Below are 20,537 nucleotides of genomic sequence, written 5' to 3' on the forward strand. Positions count from 1 at the left end.
AAATTGTAGAAATAAATTATGCAAATGCCATTTTGAGTCGCATTGCTGAATTTAGTTAATGTTGCCGTAATTGTATGAAATGTCTTGATGATAGTGTATTATGTATGTGCCTTTCAGCAAAAGGCAAGAGATAACCGAGCCGCCCTGCGCATCAACAAAGTCCAGATGTCCAATGAGACAGTGAAGAGGCACCATCCACAGCATCCACAGCCCCCTGAGGTGTTTGATCCCAACATACCACTAGACACAGAACTGCTGTTTAAAGACCCTTTGAAACCAAAAGAGTCAGAGCATGAACAAGAGTGGAAGTTTAGACAGGTAAGAGGGTATGCAATTAAGTCAGGGCAGCAGCAGGTCCACTTAATTTTAAGACATCTAAGAGGTGGTTTTGTAAAAGCTCCCAAAACAACTGCATTATCCCTCCGCATTAACCCTGATGACATTGGTGGTTAGTAGCCCCAGCTCACTTTTTTGCATGAGACTAGCAAATGACATTTGTTGCCTTCAACATATTGTCTAATGACAAAATTTTGTTTCGGTTTCCAAACAGCAAATGAGGCAGAAAAGCAAGCAGCAAGCCAAAATCGAAGCTACTCAGAAACTGGAGCAAGTTAAGAACGAGCAACTCCAACAGCAACAGCAGCTGCAACAGAGCAACATGCCGACGGAAGGCGATGGCAATAACAGCGGCAATCAGAGCCCAGCCTCACTTCCCAGCAATGGAAGCACATCCCCAATGCAGCAACAACTAAATATGAAAGACAGCTTTGCGAGGCCACAGTTGCCAGGGACGCCAACTTCGGGTCCTTCTGATGATGTATTTTTACGCCCCCCTCCTCCTCCTCCTTCCGGCTCATCTTCCCAGCCTCAGTCTCCACAGGTTTTTTCACCAGGCTCCTCTGGGTCCAGACCTTCATCGCCATGGGACCCATATGGCAAGATGGTAGGGACTCCAAGGCCACCAACTCTCGGGCCCAATGCCCAATGTCGCAGAATGCCCATGGAATCTGGTAAATCGCCCACGTCCTTGATGGAACAACAGGACCGGGGAAGGCCTTCCCCTGCCCATGATACCTTTGGTTCTCCAACATCCATTAGCAATGATCCCTATGCCAAACCTCCTGACACTCCGAGGCCAGCTGGGGAAATGGACCCTTTTCTGAAGCCAATGGGGCCACCAAGGACCAGCCACCCTGCTCAGGGAAGACCTCCAATGGGCTCGCCGGGTCGAGATCCATACTCTCGCCCCATGATAAGAAATGAGGCTTATCAACGCATGGCTCAGAACAGGATGATATTGTCTGACCCATACTCAAGACCTCTACTGACACCAATCCCTGGAAGTAACGAATCTGGCAGTGTGTCACTCTTCAAGACACCAATGCCCCCTCCACAGACTCATGAAGGATTATATCGAACAGACAGGTTCTCCCAGAATCAACAGGCTGACCCGTATGCACAACCCCCGCACACGCCAAGACCTTCAGGGAATGACAATTTTTCCAGCCCTCCTCGTATGGGTCAGCATCAACCTCAACCACACTCGTTTTCTCAACAAGGACAAATTGCTCAAATGTCTAGAAATCCTTATTCCCACGCACCTTCTACTCCAAGGCCGGACCACTTCACATATGATCCATTTTCTCAACCTGCAGCTAACCCTCGACCTGAACCTAATGCTCAACCTAGACCTTTTTTTGAGCCTTATGCTAGACCTCCTGGCACCCCACGTCCACACGATAACTATAATCAACCTTCAAACACTGCTAGCCCATCTACAGATCCTTACGCGCATGCTCCCGCCACCCCACGCCCCAGTGGCATGAACCATTTCCCTCACCAGTCGCACTCAGCCCAGAGGATGTCACCTTCACACTCTGTGGACCCTTATGCTCAGCCACCAGGTACGCCGCGGCCCGTTACTGTGGAGAGGTTTTCTAAGTCACCAGGTACCAGTCGAGTGCCAGTTGAGGCATTTTCTGGTGCGTCTGGGCCATCAAGACCGGGTAGTAACGACATTTTCTCCCAGAGCGGAAACTCCCAGACAATAATAAATGACCCCTATGCCCAGTCTCCTGGGACTCTACGTACTGGGTCTGACGGGGTCAACAGACAAGTATTGAGACCAGGATCTTTGGGAACTCAGGACCCATTCTCTGCCGCTCATGGTAGGCTTCAGGAACATTTCCCTCATCCAGGCTCACAAACACCTAAACATCCTTGCGTACCAGATGATGGATTTACCCGGTCACCCTCCAGAAGAAACAGTCAGGCGCCTGGTAATGACCCATTTGAACAAGCCCCTATGACTCCTTGTCTACAGTCTGAGAAGATGGAAGTTAAAGATCAGCTAAGTCTGGGTCACAATACAATTGTCCCACAAGACTCAAATCAGCTGCTTAACATCCCCCAAATGCCTGCTGCGTCCTCTGACACTCAAGTTGCTCTAGCTGAAAATGAAGAGAGACTCAGACAGGTACATGTGTTAACATCCGACTGTCACTATATTGAAACACTTGTTCAATTTGGAGTGTGTTTGCTACATCTCAAATTACTGTATATCAGTTCTAGTTAGGACCCTCAGTTTTATTTTAATATTTATTTTATCATGTTTTCAATGCTGATAGAGAAGTTGCAGAAGCCCCAAAAGCAAACAGCCTACACTGTGTGATCCAACAGTTCCATTCGGTTTGTCTTTATATGAACTTTGTAATTTGATAGCAATTCACACAAGCTGTCCTGACAAGCTTGAAGCGATATCATCGCCATTGTGTTCCCTTTTTTCCAATCTCACAAATGTTTTAGTGCATTATGTAGCACACCTTTATTTAAACATGTTCCATATAGCTATGTTTTGTTTTACAGCGGCAACGAATCCGAGAACTAATACTGAAGCAACAGCAACAAAGGAGTGCCATTCGCCAAGAGAGGTGCCCTCAAGAACCTCCTGGCAACTTGACTCCGAGACCACCTCGGCCGTGGCCCCAGGACGAACCAGGACAACAGGGAGATATGTTCAACCGTCCTCCTCCACCCTATCCTGGACAAGGACCCATCAGAGGGCCAATGAGGTTTCCTGGACCTTTTCCAGCAGGGCATGAAGGACAAATGCCTCGGGGGCCACACCCTGGAGATCCAAATGTAAATTTAAGACACCAGGGACCGAGGTGCGTTTCGTCTTGATGTTAATAGTTTTGACTTGCAAGTTCTGGCTATCTTTCACTATGCTGCCTTTGTACTAAACTATTCTTATCCTACTGTAGGTTTTCATTTCCGGCTGGTGCTCTCTGTCCTCGTTCGGCACAAGAAATGTTTCCCCGTGGACCACATCCAATGCAAGATGTTCCTCCTCAGATGAGACGATCCATGTCTGCAGAAATGTCAAAGGGAGGTGGCGGTAATCCCATGGGTCTTCCGCAACACTTTCCACCACATGGTATGCCAGTACAGCAGCATAATATTATGGGCCAGCCCTTCATCGAACTGCGACATAGAGCAGGAGAAAACAGGCCACGAATGGCTTTTCCACCAGTTGCTATGCAAGGATACAACATGGATCCTAACATCCAAGCTCAAAGGCCCCAAGGCTTTCCGGGGACTCCAGACAACAGGTTTCCGTTAATTCAGGGGCCCAGAATGTTTGATCCAATGGCCAGCCAGGCTGCAAATACACCCCTTTCCACCAGTATGGACAATCTTCATCAACAATCCCAAATATCAGTGAATAACACACTCAAGCAATCTCCTTTGATGAGATCCATGAGCCAGCCCGCCCCAAATGAGACCCACAACATGTCTGGATCCATCATCCTGTCTGCTCCTACTACTGGGCAGAATGATACTGTGGCCACCAGTGAAACAGGAGAGGAGAAACTGGATGCAGATGAATCTGCAGTAAAAGATCTTGAAGATGTTGAGGTGAAAGACTTAGTTGATGCTGACTTGGAAAACCTTAATTTGGATCCTGAAGATGGCAAAGATCTAGACCTTGAGACAAACGATCTGCACCTAGATGACTTTCTGACATCTGGGAAATTTGACATCATTGCTTATACAGACCCTGATCTTGACGACATCAAAAAAGACATGTTCAATGAGGAACTGGATCTCAGTGATCCTATGGATGATAGTGCTGAGTCCTCTGAGATTAATAAAAACTTGGACCCCAGTGAAAGCACAGCCTCATCCAGTTCAGCAACAGCACCGGAGATAATGGCTGCAACAGCTGAAAAATCATCAACGGAGGTCAAATTTGACACTCCTGAGAGTCAGGACTCTGCTCCTTTGGTGCATGGGAAGGAAATTAAAACAGAGGTCAAAGACATTAAAAAATCTCCCAATGTCCCTGGGAACGATATTGCGTTGAACCAGCAAGAAGTCCTCTCTGACTCCACCCCTGTTCTGTCCAGTTTACTCATTAAGCAGCAGCCTGAAGAGCAATCATTAAACCCAATGGTTGATGATGTCACTCAAGGGGGTGACCTCGTGCCCCAGCAGAACCAAGCCTCTGAAAGTGAGCATACCCCTGCTCCTCCTGTGAATCAGACCATACCAAGCAACACTGCTGCTGTAGAGTCTTCAGTAACAGATTTTGGGGAGGACCACCAGGTGGAGCAGCAGGTTTTAAACCAGGCCTTGGGTCAGCATGGCCCACACCGCCCACTTCTGCTGGAGGAGCAGCCCCTCCTTTTGCAGGACCTCTTGGACCAGGAGAAGCAAGAGCAGCAGCAACAGAGACAGATGCAGGCCATGATACGACAGCGTTCCACAGACTCTTTCTTCCCCAACATTGGTATATTTTTTGTTGCTAATAGTGCATATCATTATTTTGATTATAGCATTTTATATTTTTATGAATTGAACAACTGAAATTGGTTTCCACAATATTCAAACTTACACCTATGTATCTGCACAAAGTAAATTCCTTGTCCACACTATAATTCTGATGATTTGTCTTTGTCAAGATTTCGACGCCATCACTGACCCAATCATGAAAGCAAAGATGGTCGCACTAAAAGGCATCAATAAAGTCATGGTTCAGAACAACATTGGAATGGCTCCAATGGTTATGAACAGGTCAGGCTTTTTATTGGTGTGCTTTGTTTCCATGTGTAACTCTGAATACATGCATACACAAGCAGATACAATTATATTTGTCTGATGTCTCACAGGTTTCCATCTAGCCCAGTAACGCCTCTTCCTGAAAGCACACCACTTCCTCCACAAGTTGTGGGTCAGGTAATATTAATAATGTGGTTGATTCCTTTTAATAAAAATAAAATACCTGTCTCACACACACTATGGACTGTACAAACAAATCTCTATTTTTTTTAATAGGATGGAAGATTGACACAAGTACCACGACCAAACCCTCCTAATTTTGGACCGGGATTTGTCAGTAAGTGCTCAAAAAATATATTTGTTTCAGTGGTATTGCATTTGAAGGTTTATTAGGCTCACAGATATATTTTTGCTAGAATATTACGGTGGGCTCGCTAACAAAAAATACCCATTTTCTTTCAGATAATGCTCAAAGGGCACAATATGAGGAGTGGCTGCAGGAGACTCAGCAACTACTTCAAATGCAGCAGAAGTTTCTGGAGGAGAAGATTGGAGCGCACAGGAAGTCAAAGAAAGCTTTGTCTGCCAAACAGAGAACGGCGAAGAAGGCAGGGAGAGAGTTCCCCGAGGAGGATGCTGAGCAGCTCAAGCATATCACAGAGCAGCAGGGCGTAGTGCAGAAACAGTTAGAGCAGGTAAGAAAAGCTCTTCCTATCTATCTATCTATCTATCTATCTATCTATCTATATTTTATATATATATATATATATATATATATATATATATATATATATATATATATATATATATATATATATATATATATATATATATATATATATATATATTTTTTTTTTTTTTTTTTTTCTTCTTCTTCTTTTGCTTTCGGCTTCTCCCCTCAGGGGTCGCCACAGCGAATCAATGTCCTCCATTTATCCCGGTTTTGTGCATCCTCTTCTCTCACACCAGCTACCTTCATGTCCTCTTTGACCACATCCATAAACCTCCTCTTCGGTCTTCCTCTCGGTCTCCGGCCTGGCAGTTCAAGGCTCAGCATCCTTCTCCCAATATAGTCACTCTCTCTCCTCTGGACATGTCCAAACCATCTCAGTCTGGCCTCTCTGACTTTCTCTCCAAAGCCTCTAATATGAGTTGTCCCTCTAATGGACTCATTACTGATCCTATCCAACCTGGTCACTCCCAAAGAAAACCTCAACATCTTCATCTCTGCTACCTCCAGCTCTGCTTCCTGTCTTTTCTTCAGTGGCACTCTCTCCAGTCCAAACATCATGGCTGGTCTCACCACTGTTATACACTTTTCCTTTCATCCTAGCTGAAAGCCTTCTATCACACATCATACCTGACATTTTTCTCCAGCCGCTCCAGCCTGCCTGGACACTCACTGTTAACATGAATGGTTTTCCATTCCTCATGATTGGTAAAAATCCAGCCAAACGATCGCAATGAAAGTCAACTTGCCGGCTCCATACGCGAAGTTACTGCTAGCTAGCCTGCACACGACTCATTAGCTTCCACGCTTGCTGTGCAACATACTTCGCACAGAAGTACATTGATGCTAACGTTAACATGGGGCTTGTTAAAATGTCACTGACATTCGACTGTTTCATCGATGGTATTGCTTCATTGCAAATTAGAATCAGAACCTTTTCTCTCCACAAAGGCGAATCTCCGGTGCATTCAAGCTGAAGTGTACTTCGTTTTTACGCGTCGGGCTCATTTAAATGGGGCGTTTACCTGTTTCAACTGACGGCCAGTATCATCCAATCAAAATTGCGCTCTCTGCCAGCTGAGGTCAGTGTCATCCAATCAAGATTGCAGCCCCAACAGAAAATTAACAGATAAAAAGCGGGAATATGTATTTAGATTTATCGGCGAGCCATATGCAATCATCAAAAGAGCCATATATGGCTCATGAGCCATAGGTTCCCGACTCCTGATCTAAGATCTTGTTGAATAACCCAGTCAGGAACACCACCGCCACCTCTCCAAGACACTTCCATACCTCGATTGGTAAATCATCAGGCCCGAGTGCCTTTCTCCCCTTCATCCTCTTCAGCGCCCTCCTCACTTCATCCTTGCTAATGTTTGCTACGTCTTGGTCCACAACAGTCATGTCTTCTACTCTTTGTTCCTTCTCATTTTCCTCAGTCATCAAATCTTCAAAGTACTCTTTCCATCTTGCCATCACACTACTGGCACCCGTTAATACATTGCCATCTCCATCCTTAATCACCCGAACCTGCTGCAGGTCCTTAACATCTTTGTCTCTCTGTCTCGCCACCCTGTAAAGATCAGTCTCGCCTTCCTTGCTGTCCAGCCGAGCATACAAGTCATCATAGGCGTCTTGTTTGGCCTTTGCCACCTTTACTTTAACCGTGCGCTGCGTCTCCTTGTACTGCTGTCTACTCTCGTCTGTCCTCTCAGTGTCCCACTTCTTCTTAGCTAACCACTTTCTACACTCCTGCACCTCCCCATTCTACCACCAAGTCTCCTTATCTACCTTTCTCCCACTCGATACACCAAGTACTTTCCGACCTGTGTCTCTGATTATGTTTGCTGCAGTTTGCCAGTCATCTGGAAGGACCTTTTGCCCACCCGGTGCTTGTCTTACCTCCTTCCTAAATGTCATGCAACACTCTTCCGTTTTCAACTTCCACCATTTTGTCCTCACTTCAGCCTTTGGTTTCTTATATATCTTTCTTATTTCTTATATATATATATATATATATATATATATATATATATATATATATATATATATATATATATATATATACATACAGTAAAGTCTCGTTATATCGATATCGGATATATCGATAGTCCCGGTTATATCGATATTTTTTCGGACTCCCTTGAATATCGATATAACGAGACTTTACTGTATATATATATATATATATATATATTAGGACGGCGGAAAAAATCATTGGCACCGCCCTACCCACTCTCGAGGACTTGCACACTGCAAGAATCCAAACCAAACCACCACCTTTTCCAGCTACTCCCCTCAGGCAGGCGCTACCGATCCATGCGCACCAAATCCAGCAGACATTTAAACAGCTTCTTCCCCCAAGCCATTAACTCTTTGAACTCTTTGAACTCTTTCAACAGTAGCCAAAATGGAACTGTATAGTGCCACTTAGCAGTTTTTTTGACGACGATACTAGTGCAGCGTGTTCTACCGGAAACAAATTCCTTGTGTGTTCTACATACTTGCCAATAAAGATGATTCTGATATATATATATATATATATATATATATATATATATATATACACAGTAAAGTCTCGTTATATCGATATTCAAGGGAGTAATATCGATATAACCGGGACTATCGATATATCCGACCCTGTTTGCATGTAATTTTCTCCGTGCGTGCATATAAATAGTATCGATATAACCGGGACTATCGATATATCCGATATCGATATAACGAGACTTTACTGTGTATATATATATATATATATATCTTCAAATGGTGCTAAGTACATTTAGAATTCCCTTCCAACCAAAATAAAATCCCTTTTCAAGGTCATCTTTAATGTTGGTTCACAATTTTGGTTCTTGGAAAAATAATTAACAGTGCATGGACAATTTCCCCAGCCAATAGTTAGGTTGTAGCAAGAGTCCTCTAGCTACTGCAGCAACACTTTTTTTCAAAGATTAATGATTACATTTTTGCATGAAAGAACTTTTAACTATCATGAGAATCATTTCGATGTACCCACATATTTACCATATCTGTCGTCCTTTCATGAACATATCTTTTGTATTTTAGATCCGTAAGCAACAAAAGGAGCATGCTGAACTCATTGAGGAATACAGAGTGAAACAGCAACAAAACAACCTGACACCCTTTATGCCTGGGATGCATTCAGTGCAGGGTCCTGCTGGCCTTGTTCCCGGTGGACCACCAATGGTTCAGCCTCAGGTGAACCCTGTGATGCAAATGCCAATTCACTCTGGCCCACCAAACACCCCTCCTCGATTGCCCAACCCACCACCAGGATGGCACCCTGGCACTCCTGGTCCCATAGGAGGGCCTGGAATGCCACCTATGTTGCCCCCGCGGCTACATGGGGGCAACCCAGTGCAGCCCCATCCAATGCCAATGGGCAAAATGCTTCAACACTCTCAAATGGCAGTGGAGTCCCAATTGGCAGCAGCTCCTCCAGGCGGTATTAAACCCATTCAGGCGGGTGGTGTGAAATTTGATGATAACAATCCATTTAGCGAGGGCTTCCAAGAGCGGGAGAGGCGAGAAAGGCTCCGGGAACAGCAGGAGAGACAGCGGGTGCAGCTCATGCAGGAAGTTGAACGGCAGAGGGCCTTGAAACACCGCATGGAAATGGAGCAGCAAGGTGTGATGGGGCCAGATGGGATGTTGGCACCGCTCGCTCAGATGCCGTTTTTTAACTCGGAGCTACCGCAAGAGTTTATGCAACCCCAGAGGCTTCCTTTACAACAGCAGCAAGAACACGCAGCAGCTTTCCCCCAGCAGCAAGGCATGTGCTCGTCAACTGCAAACTTTATGCAAAGTGAACGGAGGCCCATGATACGAAACGAGATGGTACCTCCAGAAATGGGCCCTGATAACCTTGGCCTACCAGTGTCCAACTTTCCACAGGGTCAGCCCAGGCCTCGTCAGTTCAGTGGACCGGGAATGATGCTTCCGATGCCTGGTGAAGGTCCGCCTTTTGCGAATGACTCGGCTACACCCCTTCCATCCAACTTCCCCGGCTCAGGTCAATCATTAATCCAACTGTACTCGAACATCATACCGGATGAAAAAGGGAAAAAGAAAAGAACACGCAAGAAGAAGAAAGATGATGACGCCGATTCGATCAAGACGCCTTCAACGCCACACTCGGACCTCACCGCCCCACTGACGCCTTGCGTCTCAGACACGTCTTCAACGCCAACCAGGAACCCCATTCTCTTTGGAGACCATGACCTGTCAAGATCCCCACTTGGATGTTCTACTCCAGGTCACTCTGAGCTAGAGAGGCAACTTTCTGGAGGACAATCTGGCCTTTCGGTGGAGGCGGCGAGGGCGCAAGCTCAGGAGCATGACAGGATCCTTAGCAACATAAAGTTGGAGCAGACTGACAGCAGCGAATGTCACGGGTCAAGAGAAGGCCCACAGTGTGCCGAAATGAGTTCAGTGAAGGAGGAGGGTGGCATCAAAGGGAGCATGTCTCTTTTCTCTGCTGGGCAGAGTCCAAAGAAGGGTGAAGCTGGCAACGAGCTACTCAAACACCTGTTGAAGAACAAGAGTGCGACTCCACCAGAGTTCTCCCAGCAGCAGTCGGAGGAGCGCATGCGATCGGAGGAGGAGGATCCCGCTGACTGCAAAGCCCTCCTCAGGCAAAGCTCTGTGGACAGCAATGGGGTCAGTGTTTTTGTTCAGATGTGTCATACAGGGCAGGGGTCGGGAACCTTTTTGATTAACAGAGCCGTAAAAGCAAAACATTTAGATATGATTTCCCATGAGAGCCACACTATATATATATATATATATATATATATATATATATATATACAGTAAAGTCTCGTTATATCGATATTCAAGGGAGTCCGAAAAAATATCGACATAACCGGGACTATCGATATATCCGATCCTGTGCCGAACTGCATTAAACAAAAGTCGCCAAAAGAGGGCAGCCAAGCGCCATATAAGAAACGGAGCTGGCCATTAGCTCCCTTTTTTTTGGGTCAGAGATGTTCCCCCAATGTTGCCTCAAAATGGCACATATAATTCTTTAATGATTGTAAACATGTATGCTTTAATCTTCAGAACTACAGTGTATTTGAAACATATTCATAACTGGATGTGTAACAAGAAAGCATATTATCCGAATCTGAAGCCATTGTTTGGATTCACAAGCAATGCAAGACATCTTGGCGTGAAGTCATTTTTATTTGCATTTGAATAAAAAGTGACATCGGCTGTCCTTTAATACACAGTATGGAATGTTAACAATTTTCAAAATCATCGCGCTTCAGCAGACAAAACAAGAAACATTGTTGCAAAAAACGATTGCATTCATATACAGTACAGTGGGCATGTACATAACACAACAGGGAAACTGCAACGCTTACATCTTACTGTATTATGTATACAATTTAAAAAAGTCATCAATCTTCTTCTGCTTCCCATTTTTACCTTTTAACACAAACACTTCAATCTCGTCTGCTACACACGAGCTAGCGTCTGAAAATGAAAATGGCTCAGCTACACGGGTGCTGGGCACGTAACCAAGTCACCTGACCAAGTCGACCAATGGCGCGACTGATGGCGTGACACGTAACCAAGACACGTGACCAAGTTGACCAATGGCGCGACCGATGGCGTGTCACGGGACAAAGTCACACGGCCAAGTCGACCAATAGCGCGACCGATGGCGGCTCATGTGACCAAGTCGACCAATGGCGCGACCAATGGCGCGACCGATGGCGGCTCACGTAACAAGACACGTGACCAAGTTGACCAATGGCGCGACGGATATATCGATATAAACAACAAAAATGGCCGGCGGGGGATGAAAAGGACACCGTAATAACCGGATTATCGTCATAACCGGGTATCGTAGTAAACGGTACTAATTATACATAAAAAGACTAGAAATGTGCAAGGGAAATGAAAGTAGTATCGTAATAAGCGGTACTATCGATATAACCGATATCGATATAACGAGACTTTACTGTGTATATATATATATATATATATATATATATACAGTAAAGTCTCGTTATATATATATATATATATATACAGTAAAGTCTCGTTATATCGATATCGGTTATATATATATATATATATATATATATATATATATATATATATATACAGTAAAGTCTCGTTATATCGATATTGAAGGGAGTCCGAAAAAATATCGATATAACTGGGACTATCGATATATCCGACCCTGTTTGCATGTAATTTTCTCCGTGCGTGCATAGAAATAGTATCGATATAACCGGGACTATCGATATATCCGATATCGATATAACGAGACTTTACTGTATATAGTGATTAAAAACTAAATAATAATAATAGTACATTTAATTTACAAGCGTCTTTCAAAACACCCAATGAGACTTTACAATTAAAAGAACAATTAAAACCATACATAAAATGATAAATAATAAAAGCTGATTAAACTACACTGTGTATGTACAGTAAAGTCTCGTTATATCGATATCGGATATATCGATAGTCCCGGTTATATCGATACTATTTCTATGCACGCGCGGAGAAAATTACATGCAAACGGGGTCGGATATATCGATAGTCCCGGTTATATCGATATTTTTTCGGACTCCCTTGAATATCGATATAACGAGACTTTACTGTAATTTTAAAGAGATGGGTTTTGAGGTGGGATTTGAAGGTGGGAAGAGAGTCAATATTTCTGAAAATGTCTGAATGTATTATTGATAATAATTTTGTGATAATACTCACCATTAATCTTAATGATTTTCTGTTCGCCATGATTTGTAAAAATTCCGTCAAACTATCAAAATGAAAGTAAAGTTGCCGGGTCCATACACGAAGTTTTTGCTAGCTAGCCTGCATATTGCTCATTCATTAGCTTGCGCGCTTGCTTTCTGCTTTCTCTCGCAGAAGTATATTGATGCGAACGTAGCATGGGGCTCGATTGTTTCATTTATGATATTATTTAATTGCAAATTAGAATCACGGTGGAACCTGTTTTCTCCACAAAGGCGAATTCTTCGGTCCATTCAACCTGAGGTATGCAACACTGTGTCACGGTTTGTGAGGTGGTGATGGTTGTGGAGCCCAAATAAGCAGGCAAGAAGGAACAGCAGCTTGTATTTGACAAATTGTATTAAAATAAAATCAGCAGGAACAAAATCTAAAACATTAGTCATCTGAACAGAAAAGTGCAAAGTATCAAAGAAAACCATGAGTAAAAATCTGCCAGGTTGAAACAAACCTGACAGGGTGAAGCAAACACATAAAATGACCCGACACGGAATGGTCGTGCCGGGAGTCCTTTTAACTGCCACTGATTGGAACGACCAACACCTGTGCAGGTGCAGGTGCAGGCGGAGCCGACAGCGCCACTTGTTGGTCGCCAACCAGATCGCGACACACTCGGCCTCATTTTTCACTCGTCCGGCTTGTTCAAAAGGGGCCGTTTACCTGTTTCAACATCAGCGGCACCAAAGTCAGTATCATTCAATCAAAATAGCGCTTCTAGCCAATGACAGCCCAAACAGGAAATGAACAGCGAAAATATGTATTTATTTTATCTGCGAGCCAGATGCAATCATCAAAAGAGCCATATATGGCTCGCGAGCCATAGGTTCCCGACCTCTGATATAGGGAGTCGGCAACATAGTGAGTCAAACAGCAACTCAAGTAGGTTACACCAATATTAGGCAAAAACAAGTATTTACCCTGCCTTCATTTCAAAGTTACCAATGTCTCTGAAACATTCTACTCAGAGATTGGCCTCTTGAAGTGACTCAAGATAATTGTAATAAGTAATAGTTTTATCTTAATTGGTTGAACACCAAGCTTAATATGTTGAAGTCAATCAGTGAGCTTTCATTAAAGAAGATGAACGTTTGTCTTGTGTGACATTATTTTCATCCTCAGGTGTATTCTGATGGCACTTTGGACTTCCAAGGACATTTCTTCAGTGAACAGGAGAAGAAGAAAGGGAGGAATAAAAGAAACCCAAAAGGAGGGGAGAAAACTGCCTCTCGCTACAAGAAAAGGAAGAAGGAAGGTGATGAGAGGCAACTGATGAATTCCGGCCCTGACACAGTGATGACCCAAATAAAACAGGTAAGACCGATGAGCTGATGAGAGCCTTTGTAAATATAATTAAGATGAAATTTAAATTAAATATGAAACAAATCTCTTTCCAATTGTGCTAAGATGTGTGTGAATCCCCCCCCCCCGCCCTCCAATTGTAAATTGCAGCTGAAAGGTTGAATTAAACTGCAAAGCCCGTCTTGTGTGGGCAGAGTATGGCAGTAGTTTCATGATCATTTTGATCGTGAATAAAAGTGGGTCAGAGGAATGGGTCACCACTGCTTGCAATTGTCACTGTCCTCAGTGAATTTGGAAAAAGACTTTTTGATTATTTTACGTTTGATTCATTTCTACCAGAAGTAGTGCTGCACGATATCGGGAATAAGATATGCAATATGCCTTATGTGTTGAATATCAAAATCATGTTATGGCTGTGTTTAACATATACATACAGAAATAACATAACATTAATAATGAGATAAATTAAAAAAAAAAATACATAAAGTTGCAAAGTAAGCAAGCTCAATGTATTTTTGGCTAGTTAGTGATAATGCCCCGAGATAGTGTTCATTGAATGGTGATGCATCGAGCTGGTTAAGATACAGATAAACACATAGAATTGCAATTTTTTTAATGTATCATGCACCCTTGCGAGAAACCCCCAGTGAGTAGGCTCAAATTTGGCTATAAAAAGGTGAATTCAGAAAATATTGAAAGCACATTAAAATTAACAGCATACGCATGAAAGTGGTGAGGAATGTGGGGAAGCTGTTAAATAAAGTAAAAGGCATGCCAATTGTATAATTCATGCCTTTCATGTGTCTTTTCTTTGGATTCATAGCAGCTCTCTCTGCTGCCCCTCATGGAGCCACTGATTGGGGTCAACTTTGCCCACTTTGCTCCATATGGCACCGGTCAGCTCAATGGAGACAACCTCCTGTCAGGCACGTTTGGCAGCGCCTCATTGGATGGCGTCTCCGACTATTACTCGCAACTGGCCTACAAGGTGATCTCTCCTTACATTCCTGATGCTGTTGGACCGTCTGTCTAAATTCATGAACTGACCAGGACTGTGCACTTTACTACAGCAGAGTAACATGAGCAATCCGCCAACACCTCCGGCATCTCTTCCCCCCACGCCACCACCTGTGAATCGTCAGAAAATGATCAATGGCTTCGCTACAACAGAAGAGCTGGCAAACAAAGCAGCAGCCATGGGTAAAATGCACACATTTACTGTACACCACTTTGTATGTACGACCATTTTTGGAGCTTGGTCATCATTGCCGACATAAAGTCGGATTCTCTTCCAAAGAATGTTCAACTCCACCTGGTCTGCCCTTTGTCACTGACTGTTGGTGACCTTTATGGGCAGAATTTCAAGGCACAGCCAGTGTGGACAGGTTCTGTTATGGTGACCTCTGTATTATGTCTCTGATTTTTGCAGATGATGTGGTAGTTCTACTTTCATAAAGGCACAATCTTAAACTCTCACTAGAGTGGTTTTGCGATTAGGATAGGTCATGGCACAAGACTATTATGACTCAAAAATGTGTGCTTTCAGCCTCCCAGATGCACGTGCAGCCAGACTTAACATATACACATGAAGGATGCACTGCAAGGAAATTGTAATCATTGAATTAAATCACAAAGGCCCATTATGTATTGAAAACATAGTCATTTTGATAGTAGGCTAATATAGATGCAAACCACGTGTATTGTCTTCATTATGAGGCTTCTTCTTTTCCTTTCGGCTTTTCCCTTCAGGGGTCGCCACATCGAATCAGTGTCCTCCATCGAACCCGGTTTTGTGCATCCTCTTCTCTCACACCAGCTACCTTCATGTCCTCTTTGACAACATCCATAAACCTCCTCTTAGGTCTTCCTTTCGGTCTCCTGCCTTGCAGTTCAAGGCTCAGCATCCTTCTCCCGAGTAACTCTCTCTTCTGAACATGTCCAAACCCCACCATCTGGCCTCTATGCCTTTCTCCTCAAAGTGATGAGTTGTCCCTCTGATGTACTCATTCCTGATCCTATCCAACCTGGTCACTCCCAAATAAAACCTCAACATCTTCAGCTCTGCTACCTCCAGCTCTGCTTCCTGTCTTTTCTTCAGTGGCACTGTCTCCAGTCCAAACATCATGACTGGTCTCACCACTGTTATACACTTTTCCTTTCATCCTAGCTGAAACCCTTCTATCACATATCACACCTGACATTTTTCTCCAGCCATTCCAGCCTGCCTGGACACGCTTCTTCTCCTCTTTTCCCTCTTTACCCCAAGTACTTAAAATCCTCAACCCTCTTCATCTCTTCTCCCTGTAGCATCACTCTTGTACTTGGGTCCTTCTCATTCACACACATATGAGTAAACTTTGAAAACAATTCATGGTTAGGGTTCCTGTTACATCATAAATTATGACAGTCGAGCTAGCTATCAAGCTACCTATTTGCTCTCTGTTAGTTATCTTTTAGCTAAGTATTAGCTAGCTATTAGCGGTTTAACTGGCTGACTAGCTATCTAGCGTGTGGCTGCCGCTGCTCACCCACAGAAAAACGTACCCTGTGACTGTGAAGTGACCTTGAGAGTTTTGAAAGGCACTTAGAAATGAAATGGATTATTATTATTATTATTATTATTATTATTATTATTATTATTATTATTATTATTATTATTATTATATTGTCCGTCTTAATGCTGCAATTGATCTTCATTCCGCTAGTTTCCTTTTATGAGGCTTTTATAAGGGTTTTAATTTTTTCAGACAGATTTGTTTTTTGGGTCCAGTGTGGATCTTTCAACATTTTGGGTTGCCGACCTCAAATCTGAGTACTCAGTTGGAAACGGTGTTGTTCACAAGTGTGTTTAGTCGGGGGCAGAAGCCAGAAAGCGACAGGCAGATCGGTGCAGTGTCTACAGTTGCTGTCCTCATGACCTGACCTCGGATAAGCAGAAGAGAATGGATGGATGAATATTTTTAGAATTCAAAGAGCACATTATAACTCCATGGTCTTCTATCTGCAGTGTCCAAAGGCCTTGTTCCGAAGCCACTGCATGTCCCGTTTAGGACTGAAGATGATCTTCTAGCTCGGGCCATTGCTCAGGGTCCCAAAACGGTGGATGTTCCTGCATCCCTTCCGACCCCTCCCCACAATAACCAGGAGGAGCTGAGGTATCTGATATATGGATACAAGCAATACTGTTCTTTATTTCCATAGAAAGCTACATGAGTTTGACTGTATTTCTCCCAACAATGTCACAGTAACAAAGGGCAGGAGCTTTGCAAGGAAAGGGACACACCTGATAGTTTTGTTCCATCCTCGTCCCCCGAGAGTGTGGTTGGCATGGAAATTAGTCGTTATCCAGATCTGTCATTGGTGAAGCAAGAACCACCATCCCCCTGTGTGTCCCCTGTGCTCTCCATGCTTCCTGCACCGGATGGGAAAGGTATCTTTGTTTCAATGCAGATTCTCTTCCTTTTATTTTTAATGTCATTGGGGTAAACTAAGCTTTCCAATTGTGCTTTTTAGGATCAAAGATCAAATTGCAAGACATTAAGACTGAGCCTTCGGGAACCTTCTTTGGCCCCCCGTTTGGTCCCATGTCCAACAATTCCAAATCAGGGCTGGTTTCTGTCGCCATCACTTTAAGGCCAGCTGCAGCTGAGGTAAGAGGATTCAAATTCAGTGAAAACATTGTCTTCTTTTCCTTTCATCTTTTCCCTTCAGGGGTCACCACAGAGAATCAGAGTCCTCCAACTTCAGAGGTTTGATTCGCATGTTTGTTTTGGCCAAGCTTTTACGTCGGATGCCCTTCCTAAAATACACTCTGTATTTATCCTGGCTTTGGACTGGCACAATAAGACACTGACTTGTGTCCCCTTATGGCTACAGAAAAAGCAACTCTATGAACTTAATAAAGATGAAGATACTCGGTAAAATGCAATGACAGCAAGGTTCATAAAATATGTCAATAGCACTGGAGATTGAGGAATGTCTTACAGTATAGTTTAATTAACCAATACAGGTCTTTCACTTCCTTTTTGTGCTTTAGAATCCGTTGTAAAACATGGGTAGGGTAATCGATCAGGTGCAATTGAGCGAGGCCACTGATCGATCAACAGAAAATGATCACTTTGCAACAACACAACAACAGTGAAAACGGTTGCGTTTCACTTGTAATAATGTACAGTACATGTTCAAAAGAAACACCTCAAAATTCAGTTGTTGCCACTCATAATTTTTCTGTGTCGCGTGCCATTCCTTTTTTTGTCATTGAATTCATTGCTGTTAGTATATTTAGTTGCCCCATGATGATGACGTGATTTACAGCGGTAAAGACCTAAAAATACAAGGTCAACAACGGATGAGTGTTTATAAATTACGCTCTTTCCTTTCTTCAGAACATCACTGGAGTGGTTGCAGCCATTTCAGAGCTGCTTTGTGTGAAGATCCCCAGCAGCTACGAGGTCAGCAGCACCCCAGACCGGGGGCCCGTATCCATGCTCACTTACCCACGTGGGGAACTTCGCCCTCCTTTGCTTTTCCATGGCCAGGGAGAAAATGGAGGCCTTAATGGTCGCCCGGGACAGATGATCAGGCCTGGTGGCACGATGGGAGTGATGCAACATCAGGCGCATCATTTCCGCTTCCATCCCAACAGCCCAGGTAAGGAGATGATTCAAGAACTCTAGTCACCACTCATGAGACTATTCTTCGTGTGTGTGGTGTTTTCAATGAATAAATGAAGTCATACCAAATGTCCAACTCTTTTTTTTTTAATTATACTTTATTGATTTTTTTAAGAGACACCCAATTATTGGGCCTATCAAGGCATGTGTGCACTATTTAAAAACACCCAACGCTGCTTTTAATTCAATGCCTACATGATCTGTGAACCATATGAGTTTTTCCTCTTTTCTCTTGCTTTGGTTTAGGCTCCGCAATAGCTCGGGGGCCTGACCAGAGAATTTCTGGCAGCCCTGGATGTAAACCTCAATGGTGCTGCAACTGTAAAGTGGTGGTGCTGGGAAATGGAGTGCAGAAATCCATCAAAGAGCTCCCCTCTCACATTAAGGTACTGCATATACAGCGCCTGGTATTTGCTTCTTGTTTAATAGTCGTGTAAATTAATACTTAGACTTTCTTCACCGTTTCTTGGATTTTTTAAAACTTTTTTAAACGTATTTTTTCTTCTATCAGTTCTACGGATAGCAGATAGAAATTGAGATTTACATCAAATTCTCATTGTTTGCACAATTTCCTTCTTTAGGAATCTGTCAGCCGTTTCAAAGACGAGCTGGTGTTCTGTAGTCAGAACTGCTTCCTTCTCTACTGCTCCTCACCAATGCAGTCCAAGTCATCCTCAGAATGCAAGGTTTGTCGGTGTACAAGAGATGCTGTTCATCATTCATCATTCTTTCTTGTATTTCACTTTTTTTCCTCACTCCTTTTTTCATCAACCAAGGAATCCCTGACGCTCATAGCAGCCTCGGATCAAAGAGAGATGTTCTCTAAAACCCAGCACCAGTATAACAACAACATGTCTTCAATGGATGTTCATTGCCTAGCCCAGCTTGAGCCAAAACACTCCCCCCCATCGACCTCTCCAATCACTTTCCCCGTCGCTGGTGAGACAACCAGGTCTGACGCCATTAGAGTGACAGTGAAGCTGAAGGCCCGGCCCAGGTCACACGAGACTTGGCATCAGGTAAAGAGACTAAAGGGTCTTCGGTGGAGAAAGTGGACTGTGCAGGTGGTGGTGCCTCGAGGAAACTTTCAACTCCCAGAAGAAGATAAGATTGATGACCTCCTAAAAAAGCTTGGTGCCTCTTTGCGTCCTCCCGCGTCACTGCGCGACCGCAGGCGATGCTGTTTCTGCCATCAGTTTGGAGATGGAATCACTGACGGTCCCGCTCGACTGCTCAATCTTGACCTGGACGTGTGGGTGCACCTCAACTGCGCCCTGTGGTCCACAGAGGTGTATGAGACGCAAGCCGGCGCCCTGATCAACGTGGAGCTGGCGTTGCGTCGTGGACGAACGGTGCGCTGTGTCTACTGCCAGCAGACGGGCGCCACGAGCGGCTGCCACCGCTTGCGTTGTACCAATGTCTACCATTTCACATGCGCCCTGCAAGCCCATTGCACCTTCTTCAAGGACAAGACCATGCTGTGCCACGCCCACAGACCGCGGGGTACGGCCGGACATGCTCTGGAACACGAGCTGCGCTGCTTTGCTGTCTTTCGACGTGTTTACGTCCAAAGGGACGAAGTACGGCAGATGGCCACAGTTGTGCAGCAACCCGAGTTGGGCTACACCTTCAGAATAGGTAGCCTGGTGCTACACGCCATCGGCCAACTCACGCCCATGCAAATGGCGGCATTCCACTCCACGACTGCCATCTTTCCAGTCGGCTACGAGGCTTGTCGTATATACTGGAGCATGCGCCATGGCAACCGCCGTTGCCGCTACGTCTGTTCTGTTGAAGAAAAAGATGGACAACCCGAGTTTACTGTCAGAGTCATTGAACAGGGCTATCAAGATCTGGTCCTGACGGACACCACTGCTAAAGGTTTGCGCTCGAAATTCCTGAAGAGTAAGTGAAACACTTACTGCGGGCAAACATCGTTAACGTTTTTCCAATCTTACCCCCCCCCCCCTCAT

At 44.2% G+C, this 20,537-nt stretch overlaps 1 protein-coding gene across 12 annotated transcripts in view; it reads left to right on the top strand.

Moving 5' to 3' along the window:
* kmt2cb (lysine (K)-specific methyltransferase 2Cb) overlaps positions 1-20,537 on the top strand; it is a 79,352-nt gene that overhangs the window by 51,214 nt on the left and 7,601 nt on the right. For 8 of the 12 annotated variants that reach the window (XM_089009078.1, XM_089009086.1, XM_089009079.1 and 5 more), the window contains 19 exons: positions 118-318; positions 551-2,476; positions 2,866-3,167; positions 3,264-4,792; positions 4,965-5,076; positions 5,172-5,238; positions 5,338-5,398; positions 5,524-5,756; positions 8,861-10,474; positions 13,712-13,903; positions 14,715-14,879; positions 14,962-15,091; positions 16,899-17,046; positions 17,137-17,321; positions 17,405-17,541; positions 18,277-18,541; positions 18,811-18,950; positions 19,146-19,250; positions 19,341-20,445. In XM_089009078.1, the coding sequence (XP_088865204.1) occupies positions 118-318; positions 551-2,476; positions 2,866-3,167; positions 3,264-4,792; positions 4,965-5,076; positions 5,172-5,238; positions 5,338-5,398; positions 5,524-5,756; positions 8,861-10,474; positions 13,712-13,903; positions 14,715-14,879; positions 14,962-15,091; positions 16,899-17,046; positions 17,137-17,321; positions 17,405-17,541; positions 18,277-18,541; positions 18,811-18,950; positions 19,146-19,250; positions 19,341-20,445 (8,617 nt within the window). The remainder of the gene's footprint in view (positions 1-117; positions 319-550; positions 2,477-2,865; positions 3,168-3,263; positions 4,793-4,964; positions 5,077-5,171; positions 5,239-5,337; positions 5,399-5,523; positions 5,757-8,860; positions 10,475-13,711; positions 13,904-14,714; positions 14,880-14,961; positions 15,092-16,898; positions 17,047-17,136; positions 17,322-17,404; positions 17,542-18,276; positions 18,542-18,810; positions 18,951-19,145; positions 19,251-19,340; positions 20,446-20,537) is intronic. The other 4 variants (XM_089009084.1, XM_089009081.1, XM_089009080.1 and 1 more) reach the window with 4 other exon arrangements.

This window comes from Hippocampus bargibanti, linkage group LG11 (assembly GCF_051943395.1).
Source record: "Hippocampus bargibanti isolate YZ-2025 linkage group LG11, ASM5194339v1, whole genome shotgun sequence".
Classification (NCBI taxonomy): domain Eukaryota; kingdom Metazoa; phylum Chordata; class Actinopteri; order Syngnathiformes; family Syngnathidae; genus Hippocampus; species Hippocampus bargibanti.